The sequence below is a fragment of the Pieris rapae genome, chromosome 21 (genome assembly GCF_905147795.1).
Source record: "Pieris rapae chromosome 21, ilPieRapa1.1, whole genome shotgun sequence".
Classification (NCBI taxonomy): domain Eukaryota; kingdom Metazoa; phylum Arthropoda; class Insecta; order Lepidoptera; family Pieridae; genus Pieris; species Pieris rapae.
The window spans coordinates 2,192,725-2,210,402 of record NC_059529.1 but is presented as its reverse complement, the minus strand read 5'-3'; the positions used below and the strand labels follow the sequence as shown (position 1 = coordinate 2,210,402).

General features: G+C 30.8%; 2 protein-coding genes across 2 annotated transcripts; both read right to left on the bottom strand.

Moving 5' to 3' along the window:
* Positions 1–1,048: 1,048 nt before the first annotated feature.
* LOC110995467 (lysozyme-like) lies at positions 1,049–3,706 on the bottom strand. Its single transcript, XM_022262641.2, has 4 exons — positions 3,306–3,706; positions 2,577–2,753; positions 1,879–1,952; positions 1,049–1,432 (listed from the first exon to the last, which is right to left on the bottom strand). The coding sequence occupies exons 1-4, from the start codon at positions 3,355–3,357 to the stop codon at positions 1,289–1,291; spliced, it is 447 nt and encodes a 148-aa protein (XP_022118333.2). The 5' UTR covers positions 3,358–3,706; the 3' UTR covers positions 1,049–1,288.
* A 1,329-nt stretch (positions 3,707–5,035) lies between these two features.
* On the bottom strand, positions 5,036–13,758 carry LOC110995476 (lysozyme-like). Its single transcript, XM_022262655.2, has 4 exons — positions 13,614–13,758; positions 8,271–8,444; positions 7,159–7,232; positions 5,036–5,449 (listed from the first exon to the last, which is right to left on the bottom strand). The coding sequence occupies exons 1-4, from the start codon at positions 13,678–13,680 to the stop codon at positions 5,303–5,305; spliced, it is 462 nt and encodes a 153-aa protein (XP_022118347.2). The 5' UTR covers positions 13,681–13,758; the 3' UTR covers positions 5,036–5,302.
* Between the last annotated feature and the right edge of the window lie 3,920 nt (positions 13,759–17,678).

Sequence of the window (17,678 nt, the reverse complement as noted above, 5' to 3'; positions counted from 1 at the left end):
TTTAATTTAGATACATTTACATTTTAAACGTTTATATTTCATTATAAAAAGAAGAGTAAGAAGTGCCCTTTTTTGCCCAATTCTCCTCTAAATGCCATCATTCTTCTCTGTGCAACTCTCTGCCATGAAAAACATTATGTTTCTTTAATTTAGTCCACCTACTACGTTTTCTTTTTCGTTTGCCGTACTTTGGGCACCAGTTCCCCATTATCCCCGCCCATTTATGCGTTAGTTTATTTATTTATTAAAAGTTTAATGCTGGAGGATAAAGGCTATTTATAGGAATTGTCAAACAATATTATTTTCTTAGCTGTAAGTAATATAAGACATATTATATTTTTAATTGATTATTTTTATTATACAAAATATTGTTGTTTCATTTCTCGTATCGACGTATTTTATTGCAGATATCTTCCAGTTGCGATCTGAATCTTCTTAATATTTCGGTCACACCTGGAGGCTCCAAATAAAGGACACTTGTTTTTCTTCTGCAATGCTTAAAAATGAATACATACTGAAATTTAACTTGCGCGCCTTCAGGCAAAGTGAGTGTCTATGGATGGCGGACATCAGATGTGAGATGAGTCAATTTGCCCCATAAATAAAAAAAAACAAACTTAGATTATCGTTTATTTATTAAATCAATAAATTCATTTTTGTCTAAATAAATCTAAATATAATACATTACATTAATTGTAATATATTTTCAGCTTTAATAAGATTTAGATTAGAAAGTTTAAGTGAAAAAGAGAGTCAAAAACGAATTGATTTTGACATACTCTTCACTTAGTTTCAATTGAACGAAAATAACTAAACGTTCATATAAGATTAAATTTCCTATACAGAAAATGTATAATATTATACTAGCTGACCCGGCAAACGTTGTTTTGCCATGTTTTTTGTGCCAAAAAATTTTAATTAACAAAAAAAAAAACATAAGGGATGATTGTAGAGGGGTGAAAATTTAGGGTTGCATGTATTTTTGTATCGTATTTTTTAGGGGGATTAAAAATAGATGTTGTTCGATTCTCAGACCTACCCAATACACACACAAAATTTCATGAGAATCGGTCGAGCCGTTTCGGAGGTGTTCGGTTACTAACACCGTGACACAAGAATTTTATATATAAGATGAAGCAAATATTAGAGGTATGAGGCAGAAAGGGTTGCAGCATTACTGTATGATAATGAAAAAAATAGTTTTTGTTTTAGACATGAACAGCAGTTCCTTATTTGTTAATAGACCGTCTATTTTGTCTAAAATATTTCATAATCTATCACATAGTCTTCAGTTAAAACGGCACTGCTGAAAGAGTTTCAGCCTACGCAGACCGAGTTGTGAGAGGAAAAGCGGCGAGGAGCAAGCTCTCCCACCATGGTGGTTTATCATCATATAGTCGTAGCAGTTGGTGACTCCATCTCCATTGCAGTCCTGGAAAAGCGATATTATATACTTTAAAAATTTCACTTACATAATACATGTAAAATATTCCGAAAACTATTATTTTTATATTTAACAGCCCAGTCCTGCCTTCGAAATTTGTTATCGTTAAATTAGTGTAACGTAAAGCGTGTTAATATAGTACCATTTAATAAGATACATAATAAAAGATTTCATAGAACATAAGACGATATGTATAATTAAATCCTCTGGCAAAATTAAGGCAACTAAAGTTCAAATACTGGCGCCGGTGACGCCAGAGCTGGTACTGTCCTAATGTTGCCAGCATAAAGTTACTTTGCACAAACCAAAGTAAATCAGTTCTAATTTTTTATTTTTAAGTATTAATACTATTAATACTGTAAAAATTAAGATGATTATATATTTGTGTGTTTTATGTAACGATACAAAGTTTAGATTTAAATCTAACCATTTACCTTTCCAAACTTTGCCATATAGTTCTCTATAATTTTGACAGAACAGTAGTAGTCTCTGGCGCAGTCTTCGTAGGCTAAAAATAATAATTAATCAATTACCAAAATACATTTACGCTTCGTTCATTTAGAAATATTTAGATATTAACTCTTTACATTTACATTTATTTATTACGAAATGAACTAAAATATATAATTAGAGTATTTGATGCATCCTAGAACACGGAAAAGTAATAATTATATTAAGGATGATAACACATATAAAAACGAGGCAAGTACTGATTATGACAATGAAAAAACAGAGATTTACAACACTAAGGGCCTGTTTCACATTGTATGGATAATGTATACCAATAAGTAAAATATAAATAAATAGCTTATTTGGAACTTATCCAGACATTGTGAAACAGACTCTAAGTGGATTCCGACTTATCTACAGAATTTAGAACTACAAAAGAAAAATAGTTTAAAAGCTTAAACCATATTAATAAACTTATTGATAGGAATTGTCACACTCCAACAATTCGGACCTCATCTAATCGATATAGTTTTTTCTATCACTGAATACGTAATGTGTCACGAACACAAAAAATCATTGAAATCGAAATAGCTATTAAAGATACCGTTAGCTGGACCTTTTTTGTCAAAGTTATTCGATGATTGTGTGTCTTCACATCTTTTTTATCATTATTAGCGTGTACCTTCTTTCCTGTCCGGGCTATCGTCTGGCAGCGTGGGTTTCCCTGCATCCACCCAGTACACCCGTGATATGTAAAAGGGTCCACAATAACCATCTGAACACGTATGAGATAGGTCACAGCCTGCTACATGGCATAGACACCGGATACAGTTTTCGTTCAAATTCGTTACGTAGATACCTAAAATCATAGTTTTCAATTTCATATATTGCGTTCTCAATATTAGCGATGAAAGTTTCTTAGTTACAAGCATAATTACACGTGAATACGATTCGTCTTAGGGTAATATTCGCGAAGCCTGGAATCTAATTTACCAAGTTAAGTTTTATAATCCTAATCTTAGGATCAACTTGGCAATGTAATATCTATCCAACTACCATTTTGCACACCGTTCATCGTTCGGTCTTTAACAACTGTTTTGCGAAAAGATTTATTATACAAGGATACGAAACAGGTGAAAGAGCAGCTCTTGCTTCATACAATCGTCTAAAACAACCCTGATGTATATATACTATAAATACAATAAACACACTTTTTCGTTTATTAATGATCTTTTACAGAAAATTACATTTGAAACTTCCAGTAAGGAATTAACTAATAATAATAATAAGTATGCTTAAAATTTTGAAATACTGAACCATATTTTTAACATTATTAATAAGGTATCCAGCCAATATTAATAAATTAATATAATCGTAGAAATATTTAATTTAAATAAACACAAAGACTTACCGAGTACATTACTTAAAAAGCCTAAAATTAATACTAGTACTCGACACTTCATTATTATCACTTGTACCTAATCACATAACACTCTGATTTCTCTCGAGCCGGATGACACAATGATGAGTGGTTTGCTAAAATCGCAACAAAAAACAATCAATAAGAAATAAAAAATATCCCGTAAAAACCAGTGAGGTGCTATTGTAAGAACTGTATTAAGGCACTCGGTAACTTATTAATAAACGATCTAATGTATTATTCTCGGAATAAAGTGACGAATAAATTAGCCGAGTTGATTACAATCGAAATGTAACATCCGTGTAAGCTTAAGGTCGCTTTGAGATGATGGATTATGAATTGCGACTATAACAACATAATATCACGACAATATTTCAATATGAAAAATAAATGATATTACCTTTTTGATGTTCTATATCAATTTATTAAATAGTTGGGTTGAAATTCAAGTAATACTTATGTACTTCATGCTGACATCGCTGACGTTATGTAGAAGGTATGTATTAGAGATTTAGTTAAATAAATATATCTTAGATCCGCATTCCTATTGGAGAATAATCTCGTCTTGAGCGCTGTGAAATATGTATCTGGCTCGAAGGACCAATATGAATATTCCTGGGTCGACGGGAGGTATTTAACGAAGATGCAAATTAACAATCAATGCAAACCTATGATTATTAAATTATGAAGAGAGTGCGTCTAACTATTCTCTCGGGGCGTAGTTCTAACGATTTTGATAATCGCCATGCTTAAGAAAACCTTAGTGCACAAAAGGCTTGGCTCGTACAATGTCAAACTTTGTATATACTTTTTAGTCTGCTTATATACTTTAAGTTTAAGAGTCGGTCTAAAATATCAGTCTTAGCGGGGAAGCGTTTGCTATGTACGTATAGTGTTACACGCTGATTATAATATGTCCTGTCCATGTGCACATTTCTACAGCTATTTAATTGCATTTAATATTTAAATAATTAAATTATGTATAAGTATTTTTATGAAATATATGTGGGTAACATTGAAAATGTTTAGAAACATTTCTAATGAAAAATTTCTATGAATTTCAATTTTAGAACTCGGTCAAGAATTTAACAACAAAGCTCTGATAGGCTGCGATGAGCATTTCATAATGAAGCCCCATCTCGTGCCACTATTTACAATTGGTTTAACGAGTTTAAGTGTGGATGTAGCAATAAATAAAAATAAATAAATAATAAGTGAGAAACATTTAAATGGATTGGTAACAATAAAATCATTTGAATCCAATCTATATCAAATAAACCAATAAACTAACTAAAATTAGTTAAGGATCATTAGAAAAGTATAATGTATAAAAACTATACACTATATATATATATACACTATTTATTCCACTGAGGAACTCAGATGCAAATGCGTCAAAATCAACAGTTTAATTGCTATGTTTTGTTTGTAATGTTTGAACATATCTACAACAACCTACGCCGAACTTAAGTCACGGCAAAACCAATAGCTGATGAAATAAAAAAATATATCTCGGGATCGGCTTCAGTATAGTTATATATTAGTTCGGCCGAGACTAAGAGTAACGGGACTATTATTAAATTCTTCTAAATTAATTTTGAGATTAATAAAAATAAGTAAGGAAACAGCAGTCATTGAGAATGATTAAAGAGATTTATGAACAAAATTCAATTCTGGCCACAATTAAACTACTTAAAAAAACACTGTTTAATCTTATATATATTTTATTGATATGTTTATATTGAGGGGTCTTAAACATATTATGAAACTGAAACTTACAAAATTTTAAATTATTTAACATCTACTTTATCTAAAAACAATGTTGTTATCCAATGAGATTAACAGAGTTTTCTCTGTCAGAGTTGGGTGATATTACAGTTTTTTATATTCATCAAATTACAAATATTATTTACTAAAATTGTGGGGAATGTATGAACTGTTAATCCTGTCAAAATGCACAATCTCCTATATACAAATCACGGTCGTAATTAGCCTTGATGAGCTGCAACGGTCGCTACACATTGGTTGAATACGGTAGCGTACTGGAAGGGAAGATCGCCTTTGCACCCGTAGCCTCCAAGTTTGTGGATCGCCATGTAGTCGTAGCAATTGACGGCACCATCGTTGTTACAGTCCTGAAATATACGTAATATTTCTTAGAGATGTTCATTTCTTACTTAAGTTATTGTACAATTTAAAAACAATTGTAATCCAATATGTTACTGGATACTGTCATGATTATATATCTATATAAATAAAGTGAATCAGTGAAATAAGGATTAAAAGGACAGCGTAGAAGGATTGAAAAATGGCGGCAAGGATCAGAGACAAGTGGAAAATTTTGGAAGAGAACTTCATTTCGTCCGTGGTTGTGTACTTAACTTAAAGATAATGAAATATACATAATGTATCCTGATTACATAGTACTTGAAATAAGTCTTTTGAGATTTTTTAGAGGTTAAACTTAGTATATATGCTATATGGAAATCGTAAATTATTATTAAATGTATACGATTTTAACAAGAGCACGCGCATCGCGCGTTGAATATTTTGCGAGGTAATATTGCTGGCAGCAATAAAGGTCACTGCAGCAAGCATCAAGCTTTTAAAATTACTTTTAGTTTTCTATTCATCCGTTTTTAAATCATTGCTAAGAAAATAATAGTAAAATAATTTTACGATATAATTGGAGATAATCTAATGTTCCGTTGATGACAAATAACATTTAAACAACGATTAATTAATTGCATAAACCTATATCACCTTATACGTCATGGAATGGTTTTTTTTTTTTTTTTTTTTTTTTTTATAGAACAGGGGGCAAACGGGCAGGAGGCTCACCTGATGTTAAGTGATACCGCCGCCCATGGACACCCTCAATGCCGGAGGGCTCGCGAGTGCGTTGCCGGCCTTTTAAGAATTGGTACGCTCTTTTCTTGAAGGACTTGTATATATAGGGCTGTCTTGACAGGCCCGGAAACAATATTTCATAGAGTAAAATCTATATAGAGCAAAAATGACGCGGCAGAAAAATATAAAATGTCAATACAATTGTTTTTATTTACGATGATGTCACTTCAGTTTGTATGCAAATTTCAATGCCATGATTATGTTAATAAGCAAGAACCTACGTTTCGATCACGGATACAATTTGGGATTTCCTATGTTAAGTGATAGTTTATTATATTTTTACGTTGAACGATGAACGATGAAGGCCGCTTATGAATGACCCTAGACGATTTTTAGTACGTTTTTGTGCGTACTTTACACTAGATGTCAGCACTTTTCATAGTTTTTAATACATTTTGGCGAAAAATAAATCACTATTGCTAGTTGTATTATAATGTTTCTTACGTTTTGAAACTTCTTCAATGACAGAGTTGATGCTATTTTAATTTTCAACAAATATTTATTCTGGGCAATATTTCGAATAAATGTTTTAAAAGTTGACTGGTAGGTTCTAAAATTAAATATACATATATATAGTTTTTTCTTGTCGATAGTAAACTTTGCTTCTATATGGATTGTCATACTTTATAATTACAGGTACAATAAATTAGCAACAAGACGGGCCTACTAACATGTTGAGCATTATTTGCGATGGCGTAACCTTTAGAAAATACATATGTTTTTTTTTAATTTCGACATTATCGTACTGGCGTATGTTTGTATTTTTATGAATAAATAATTCATTTTGACATATTTTTCTTTAATGTAGTTACCGCAGCTGTCTCCTTGTTAAGAGGCATAGATCCTGATTAAAATATAAATATTAGATATCTAAAAACAATTCATTTACTTAATAAAAATTAGTTGTTCTAAATTTATTAAACAAAGATATTACCTGTCCAAATCGTCTCATGTAGTTTTGTACTGTCAAAGCTGCGCATTGTGGGTTGTTAGCGCATGAAGAGTATGCTGTAAAAGAAATTATTGTTTATTTTAACAAAATTTGTAAAAGTCTTAATAGTTTCTATATAATACAATGAGACCATTACAGTGGAACAAAACATAAAACATCTTATCTCATTGGCGCCACTTTGAAAATAATCGTGTCAAAACATTCTAGAATTATTCTAGTATTTTAGGTCGATAAACATGGTATTTTATTCTTCGTGTTATGGTTCATAGTGTTAACCCATTGAATGCTTTAACAATGGATACAAAGTAATAGCTGGAAACCAAAACTTTTTATGGCGAATTTTCATTAAGTAAATATGAATGTATATTATTTTTTTTATTAAAAAACAAACATTTTTTGGATCTGAGTGGTCGGCAATCGGCATACAGCACATCGTCGAATACTCAGATCCGAGAGCAGTTGGGAATGATTTAAAAATGAACGGGATCCTCGTACGGAACCGAGTGGGCGGCACCGCTACTATAGCTCGGCTCCACTCGGATCCGAGAAAAGAGAACCATTTCTGACTAAAAGCATATCTTCTCATTTCTTATGTCAGTGTCATAATAATGAGGACCTTCTTGTTACCTTCGACTCATTGCCGAATGTAATAACATTTTTGGTTTATTGGTTCTGAGAACTTGACCTTTGAATGTTTTGGAATATCAAGTGACACATCTTTGTTACGTGTTTTTAGGTAAAGAATAAATAACCTTAGTATCTCTGATTCATACAATCCCACTGTTAAATTGTTAGTAATTTCTCGACTATTCGCCGGAAAGCGACTTATTTGTGAAGAGTGTGGTACATTCATACGGTCCCAGTGTACCCACACCGAGAAAATATCAACAGTTAGAAAGCTATCTGCTAACTGTATAAAATATATTTATACATACTTAGAATTCTGTTAAAATTTGGCGGCGAAACCAAATATAGGAGAACACAATTTCCACACACGCGCGGTACAAAAAGCGTCAGCCAAAACCAGTTTCGCATATATCTCAGTAGTTCTTAATACTTCTATAGGCAAACACACATAAATACATATAACCTACCGTCAGTGGAGTCGGGAGATACTCCAGGCAGAGTTGGTTTACCAGCATCAGCCCAGTATGCCCACGTTATGCGGAACAGGCCACACGCGTCACCATCGCAAAGTGTGCCTTCCTTGCACCCTGACACAGCCTGACATATGCATCCTAAGCATACTTCTGTTACTGGACTTTCACCTGAAAAAAAATATTTTTTTGATTATTTATTTTCATACGAAATTATTCTGAAAATAGAAATATATAAATAGCTACAAAATAAATGTTTATTTTTGATTCTTTGTAGCTTTCGCAAAGGACGTTGGCGACATCATGGTCCTTTGCTATTCAGAAGGCTAAGGAGACTCTGTCCATTTAAACGACCAGCACACGACTGACAGAAACTTACAGAAGAATCATGTAATGGAGAGGTCTGGCTTGGTCTTGACCATAACCTTCCAGGCCTCATCACTACTTATTTATTTATTAAGAAACTAAAAAAATACATCCCTTTACAGTAAAACAAAATACATTAAACATAGCCACAAAAAGTTTCACTGATAAAAAGTAAGATACAAAGCATAGCAAAACAAAACACGACAGCCCAAAATTAATACATCAACGGAACGACAAACACGTAGCTATAATAAAACATACTAGTAGCTATTGTCAATCCAATAGGACCTCATTAGTTTGGTGAAATACGATCATTGCTTTAGGATTAACTTTTGTATCGATTAGATTTACTTTAGGTATATAGAAACAAATGAACGAGAATGCATTTTTCCAATAGTGTGTGACGTGTGTAATATGTATGGAAATTAGCCACAGTGTGAAATGCAGTCCTGGAAGGCCGCGTACATTGCCAAGATCCGGGTCTTGCATTGTTTGTTTGTTACTCATATTGATATTTATTGATGTGTATTTATCTTTCTTTGTCCTTATTTTTAAGCTAAAGAAACTTATCATCTAGACGTAGATACAACTAGTATCAACGTTGACAGTGTGTATGATTCCTGTGAATTATACTAGTTTTGTCATAAAGTTTGTCTTGGCTGATAACGTTGTAAAATCATTAGGTCATTGTAGACTTGATTATATTTTTTTAGTTAAGCTAGATTAACTCATTAATTAGGTATGTTGCCAGTTTAAACCATATTATAACTATACGCACACACATTTATTTGACACAAACATTATGTTCAAAATAATTTTAAAATGTGTATGCTATATTAATAACATACTTATTTCCAGAATCCTAAAAAAATAAAATCCAGGCGTGCGAAACTGAGGACTTAATTAAAATGCAACAAGGAAAATTATCCGACGTGGATTTTGTAAACAAGAGCAAATGTCAGTGGATCGCGATAATTCTTTTATTTATGTTACGAGAATAGCTTGTACGTTTTAAATTATATATTATCGAGTACAAATATATACAGTTTAAAAAGAACCTACTATAAATGCTAATTTCCAATCCGTTTACCTAGTGTCAATCTCCATCATTAACTATTTTCAGTATGAAAATAAATTCTCTTTGACGTACAGTTTTTTTTACATTTGGATTTTTAATTAGGTAATAAGTAATATATATACAGATAATTAACTGCTTCGAAAATTCAACTTATTACGTTTACATATCGACATCTTTTACTTCTGTTTGTACCTCTTTAACTATTTTATAATTATATCTGCAAATAAAAATTATATTTATCTTATCTATACGAATGAGGTTAGAAATCATTGGGTATCAAAAACTATAAAAAAGTCGTTGCATACAAAGTACACAGTGTCAGAAGTGACTTCTTATTAATTAATTATTACGAAGATAAAAACACCAATAGATGTTTACCATAACAATCCTTAAATATGTCAAATATGTCAGTAACATGTGATATGATCACTTCATGTATTTGTATATCTATATTTACAATGTTTACGTGCTAATGATAATATAAATAAAAAACTTGCGTTTACTGCAAAAGACATCTATATTACGTGCTAATGATAATATAAATAAAAAACTTGCGTTTACTGCAAAAGACGTTATGCGACAGAATTGACATCTAATATGTAACTGATAAACTAACCCATCACCGAATAGTATAGTTGTTTTTCTCGATCTTCCTTTCTCACTCTCTCTCAATCGGTCTCAATCGCTATCTCCCTTTTCTTCGACAAAAACGCTGTACATCTTCGTGACGTTTAAAAAAATTACGCTTATACGCCTAAAGAAGTTTCACTTCAATTACGGGGTTTATTACATAAAGATCCGTGATGATTCAGAGCAATTTTCTCAGCACATTGTTTAAATTATTCAAATTTTAAATTGCGAGTAATCTTATTCTGACCGTGATCTATATCCGGTTTCATAATTGCACATACAATATTCCTAGAAAACCTTATTTGTTGTATACAGTTAATAAGGAAAAACAAAAGCATGTCAAAAGATTCAAATTCGTTTTCTACGATTTGATTATGTACCTTGAATCACTGTAGTCGGGTACTGCTTTTATATCGAGAAAACTGGGAAACTTAGGTTAGGATCTAATCCCCACACTTACCCACTACTTTACATACAATTACCCTCAAATTTAGGATCCCATAGTTTTGACGATCGTATGGCTAAATAAGTATCAACTCTTAGTCTTGCTTACCCTTAAGTATATATGCCAATTGTAATACCCTACCATTCAAAGGATTTTTTTAGTTCCCAAGTTTGTTAATCCAATCCTTATCAAGATCAAGAAACATGGCTACTGCCTGCTATTCGACTTTCTGAATCTATTTCATTTGCTAAAAGTTTCTGAACTCATGTTACGATATATATTTCCTAGACTTGTCAATTGGCATGTGGTCTGACGAGTCAGAGCATATGGAACCGGTCGAACACAGTTTATATACAGTTAACACACGGTACAAAATATTTAAATAAATGATTTGTTATGAGTATATTATAAAACATACTATAAACAATTTTAGCTAATCTAGGAAGTTGATGATAGATAGAATATTATATGTCTGGCAAAATATTTCTGCTTGGTAGGTTTAGCTTTAAAGTATAAATATGGAAACCTCAAAGAGGTAATATAAGATTATTGTCCATGCCTCATATCGGGTTTCGATTTAAAATCGAGAGACAATTGATTTAAAAAAGGAATTGAATCAAATTAAAGTTCATTGACATTACTTTAGTTTACGAATTCTTACATACATACTTAAAAGTTTTACTTTAAAAAGCTTTTGAATTAAATACATAACAATAAATATGAATGAATATGACGTCGTCATCATATAACCTTCAAGTTTACATACATTGCACTTGACACCGTTACGTATAAGTTATTGTTACTTTATGTGTCTATGGAAATATATCTCCAGAGTTTAGTACTCACTAAACATGGGTACTGATATATTTTTAACAAATTTTAGATATATTTAGGAAATAAATATATCCCATATATACCCAGGTATAATGATAAAATAATGTTTGCAATCAGGACAGTATTTTTTGTGTACTTACAAAAATACTTTACTTTAAAAACGGGTCCTCATTATATAATGATTTATGATAATTGGGAGTATACCAGCAAGGTAAGATGGGGTCAGATAGACCTTGTCGTACCTGGAGTAAATTCACGACGTACTAAAGAAGGTACAAGCTAATATTTCTTATAGCCCAAAAATTATAGTGGTGCAGCGAAAGAAATGTCTGTACCTTAGCCAAGTGGACATTTGTTCTCTCTGACTTATGGAATATATGTGAGTATATATAGTAATAAAATATACTTACATTTAATTTAACAATGTAAACATCCTCATCTAAATCAATAATTGCTCTTTTTAAAAATACTGTCGCTTTCTGATTTTACTACTAGTTAATAAGTGTCAATAAGATCCGAAGAATAGATTTGTTCATTAAAAGAGGTTTTATATAGGCATTTATAATAATTGATTCTTCTTACATTGTAAACAATCAATTATCTGTCATCAATCTACGTTCGTTTTATTTATGTATATATCATGTAATACATTTGAATTGTCTATAATTTAGCAATTATGGTCGATATCAAGACAATTGTTTATTGCGCTTTTATGAAAATGGTGTTTGGACAGGAAAATTAATTGCTATTAAACGTTAGTATCATCATTAAATGGTAATATAAATGAATGTACGAACTATTCTTGGCAATTGAGATCACACATTTAAAATCTAAAGCCGTAAATATTTAAGGTTAACTTATTCTGATATAAACTATTTCGTTATTTTATATTATATTTATTTATTAACACCTGAAACGTCCATAAACAGTTTACATAAGTTATAAGCCTTATCGCTGAAAAGCGCAACAAAACTTTAAAAAAAGTAAACAAAAAAAGTCTTAATAAAAATGTTATATTAAATTTTAATGATTCGTAATAAATTTATATAAGTAGTTAATTACGAGGCAGAAGACAAATGCTCCAAGAAAAGATTTTTAAAGAGGACATGATAATAGTGTACATGCGAAGTAGATACAAAATAAAATTTTTTTTAACGATTTAGTATTTAATGAATAAGAATTGTCAAGCTCTGCTGAGTTATTATTTATTTATAAAAGCGAAATAAACTACAATTCTGAATGTGACTAACCCTTCAAGGCAGTCATAACATACAAGAGATAAAAAAAATATAAACAAAACAATTATATTATAAAAACTAAACGAATATAGTTGCTTTCAAGTGTGAGGAGTAACTATGGAGATTCAGACCAAACTGGTTTATCAGAATGTTATTAATATCTGTTATATATGTTATACTATGCTTTTCGCTTATGTATAGTCAATAGAGACATAACATTTATTACTAAGGAAACATACAAGATAATAATAATAAAATATGAAAAATATTTTTTTTTTTAAGAACAAGCTTCGTTTTAAGTGTTCCACTGGTCTTTCTGCTTGAATCTAGCGATATGCATGTGCAACGGTAAATTAAAATCTTATTAAAGTAAAATCTATATATGAATTAAAATTAAGACGGCTGGAATACTTCGAGTAATTACTTTCATAATCGCTAAGGAAAGTTTTATAGAAACCAAAATTGGAAAAATACTAAAAAAGGTGAAGGTTTTATTCCGGAAATGTGAACAGTCTATGGAGGTAGAATAGAAGAACGTTCTATGTATTTTATCTATTGAAGCAGCTAGTTTATATTAACATTATCGGTCTTACGAATCTTAACACAGAATACAATAGGATACAAGCTGTCTATATATACGTGAATATTTTTGTATAAAACCAGATTATCTCATACATAAAAATAGCTTACAAATGTTTTGACTAAAACACATTTCAGGCACTAAAAGACGATTCCTTAATGATACATACCAATATCTGCCGAGCAGAAGCCAAGAATCATGAACAAGGCACTGAACTTTATAATTGCTGAAGCCATTTTATTAATATTTAATAACTAGATACGTCGGATGCTCACGCGCACTTATACACACTGACATTGAATGTGGCCTTTGGCCATCTTATATGGACGTTTGGACATTGAAACATCGGGTTCCGTAATAAATACTTTTTTATTTGTCAGGTTTTAATGCCTCGTTATTTAGTGGATTTATTGGGACCGAGTGCGTTGATCTTTCTAAAGCTGTTGCTAAGGAAATCCTGCTTAGTTATATTTTGTAAGTGAAACGAAAGCATATAGTATTAAAGAGGACAGATGAGGATTTTGCTTATATTATTATTTGGAATATTGGGCAATAAAAAGAAAAATATCTTCACGACTACTAAATGATATTTATACATTATCTAAAAATATTTTTAATGAAGGTATGATATAAGGTTTTTATAAGACAGTAAGCCCGACACGGCTGTATTTTTTTTAATTTAAAATGAAAGTTATTATTATTTAATAGATAGATATTGTAAGGTTTTTAACATTCCATGTTTTCGTTATCATAGTGAAATTATCGAATAAATCTTAAATTTATAATTAAACTATTTTAACGTCTCTTCAATTAATTTGAATAAAAGGCTTTAAAAAAACTGCTTTACTCTTTATATATAACTTTGTCAAGTTTTGGACTCGGCTCCAGAGCTTTGAGCATGACTCCCGTATGTCAAAAAGGCGGGAAAAGATTGGAAAACAGTAGCAAAGATGGTCGTCTACTAATATTAAATACAATGATAACATAAGCTTCATGTAACCCATATTATAGTATATCATCCAGTAGAAAAAAGTACACAGTCGGGGTTCAAACGAACTGAAATTTGAGAATCACAACCTTAATCAGCTAAAAGCGATTGATATAGTATATCAAGATTATTAAATAAAAATTGGATAATCCAAATTGGTCTAATGAGACTAAGAAGCAAAGTATTATTATATTATAAAGTAAATATTTTCCTATTCTCTACTACAGTAAATAATACATAATAATGCAATAGAAAACTTATGAATTTAACAAAGAAATATATCACATTTAAACAAAACAAGAGAACATAAAATCTAAACATTAAAATAATGAAGACTTGCGTAAACTGTGCTTCTAAGAATGACTTCCGTAAGTCAAAATATGTTGTATCATTTGACAGACACGGTGATATGTACCCTTTTGTCAAATTAAAAGTCGAATTATCTTTGGTCTTTAATAAAAATCGGTTAAATCTGTTCATATATATAAACATTATGTGTGCATATAATTTGTGAAATTAACTGTTATTGACTTGTTTGTGACACATCTTTACGATATAACTGAACGGATTATGATAATTTTTATGAGATATGTGTCTATAATGTGTAATTATCAATACGATTCAATGAACTTTAGTATATTAAAGAGAATGCCGGTACTGCAACAGGATAAACAAGATTCAACGATGATTATTAAGACACAAATTGTTGTTATATTTACACGAAAATTCGTAAATATGACGTTAATCATTTAACGACAAAATGGCATTAAATTTATGATCATTAGGATTTTATCTCCTAATTGTTAATATTATTTCCTCCTATTGTTCATTTAGACAAATTCAAGGCGTGGAAAGCAAAATGTAAGTATACACAATAGCTAAAGGTTAAATGTTTGGGAGTCTTAAAGAGCTTTTTACTTTTTTAAATAGTTTGTTTCGAATTTGTAGCGACATCTGTAGGTGTCGCTACAAATGCAGTGATTGTAGGCGTAGAATGTATTCTACGCCTACAATCACTGCGTTGATGTAAACTACTGAAATGTCATAACGAAGTTATTCTGGATTCTAAGGATATATACTGCCATTGAAGCCAGCGGGTCAGTCAGTGGTTGACACTATCCTTCGGAAAGGAACACTTCGTTTTCTGCCTCACAGAGGAATCCTCACATCAACGCAGTGATTGTAGGCGTAGAATGTATTCTACGCCTACAATCACTGCGTTGATGTAAACTACTGAAATGTCATAACGAAGTTATTCTGGATTCTAAGGATATATACTGCCATTGAAGCCAGCGGGTCAGTCAGTGGTTGACACTATCCTTCGGAAAGGAACACTTCGTTTTCTGCCTCACAGAGGAAGAAAGATGGATTAGTACTATTAATGATCGCTTCAATTCCATTTTCAAAATCTATAAATTTTACGGTCCTTAATTAACTAGCATTAGCCTAATTTTCATAGATTTTATTATTAGTGTACTAGGAGTACCTAGTATCATTTTTTTAAAATTATGATAGTAATCATTTCTTGTTTTTTTTAACGAGTTCTTGGTATTTCATTGCTTAATTGAATATATAATAAGGTGGCTTTGTGGAAATACCAAATTCGTGCATGATATCAATTCTTATGCTTAAGGAAATGTGTTTCAATCAGATTAAAAAATAATAATATACTATCATGTATTACCCAAATAAATAATGGAAATTAAATTATCTACAGAACATTTCACTTCTTTACTGTTTGATTTTATAAGTAGATACCAATACCAATGAACCATTTCTTCCAAAGAGGACTATAAATATGAGCGTAAAGTAAAAATAGAAACACTTATTAAATTATAAACACAAAAACTTATTAAATTCTGATAATTTAAGAATGCAACGTTGTTGGTCCCAAAGTTATTGGCACATTATTTATAAATTTCGAACATGATGTAATAAAAAAATATAAAATTCTATTTTTGAAAGTTTGACTATAAAACAAAAAAAAACAATCAATTTCCGTAACTTTTCACGATGGAGTGGACATTGAAAGAAAACCGAATAGCTGTTATTGCGTTGCATCTTTTTCAAGTTGTTCAAATTTTCAAATTTGAATATAACGCCTATTTTATGCTATTCCTTAATTATTAATGTACTATAAATTGATATATCACTAATTAAAAACTGATCAGTACTTTTATTTCTACCATTATTTCCATTTATGGCAGAACTTATAGACCGACTACGTAGACTTACGGCAAAATCTATAGAGCACACTTACACTTTGCTCAGACTTTACTTTCGAGTTTAGTCACAGTCGGTATTTATAGAGCAATCCGCCAATATCTCTGAGTGCTAGCTTAGCTTAATCTCAAAAACTTTGACTATAAGCCTAACAAAAATAATGGCCCACAATTTACTTTGCCATCATATCTTTTACTTGACTTTTTATTTTTGTCGTATCTGCCCTATAGCACTGGCATATGTTGACGACAAAATTCAAACTATAATCAAACCAACTTTAGCGCTCGCTTCAAAGACGTAGACTCGACTCTGCAACCCGAACTAATTCAAGCAATAAAAATAGTTTTAACGTAAAGCAGCATCCCGCGAGACCAGCTTCAGCTGCTAAGGGAAGAACAAGAACCAAGCGTTTGTTGTTATTTAAATAGTATAGTAATATTTAATTACATATTTATCTGGTCATCGGACACCAGTCTTGCCGGGGAGGTGTACTTTGAAGAAAAGAAATAACTGGAAATTGCGCTTGCTATACATTAGTAGATAAACCAAAACCAAACCAAAAAAAACAAAACGCTAACTGAATTGATTTACTTGCACAGTATTGTTTGAGTAAAATACTATTATTTAATCATCATCTGAATTATACTGGAAAACAAACTGAAAAAGTATCTATTAATTATCTAACCTCGGAACAACAGTTTTTGTTATTTTAAAACCGGATTTCCTAATTAAAAGGTAGTCATCTTAATTGGATAATTATTAACCTTTATGAAGTATTATTATCATAATTATGTAAAAAGTCTGTGTAAGAAAGTTTCAAAGTTGTTTTTTTTAATTTAACTGGTAATATGAAAATAGTTAAAATTTACGTTCTATGAATAGTTTAATTTATTTTTTTATACATTTCACTATTTTAAGCTTAGTTTTGTTAATCTTGAACAATGTAGATCTTTAGAAAACGAATACATATACATAAAATCAGAATAATTAAATTACTTTTAAATAATCATTTTGTTAATAATT

What these genes read in the sequence shown, in the direction of transcription:
- LOC110995476 (XM_022262655.2), bottom strand. Translation starts at nt 13,680, where the DNA reads ATGGCTTCAGCAATTATAAAGTTCAGTGCCTTGTTCATGATTCTTGGC. An exon ending in CTTCTGCTCGGCAGATATTG is followed by an intron (nt 8,445 to 13,613) that starts GTATGTATCATT and finishes ATTTTTTTTCAG; the next exon opens with GTGAAAGTCCAGTAACAGAA. An exon ending in ATCTCCCGACTCCACTGACG is followed by an intron (nt 7,233 to 8,270) that starts GTAGGTTATATG and finishes TTTCTTTTACAG; the next exon opens with CATACTCTTCATGCGCTAAC.
- LOC110995467 (XM_022262641.2), bottom strand. Translation starts at nt 3,357, where the DNA reads ATGAAGTGTCGAGTACTAGTATTAATTTTAGGCTTTTTAAGTAATGTA. An exon ending in CTTTTTAAGTAATGTACTCG is followed by an intron (nt 2,754 to 3,305) that starts GTAAGTCTTTGT and finishes CTATGATTTTAG; the next exon opens with GTATCTACGTAACGAATTTG. An exon ending in TAGCCCGGACAGGAAAGAAG is followed by an intron (nt 1,953 to 2,576) that starts GTACACGCTAAT and finishes TATTATTTTTAG; the next exon opens with CCTACGAAGACTGCGCCAGA.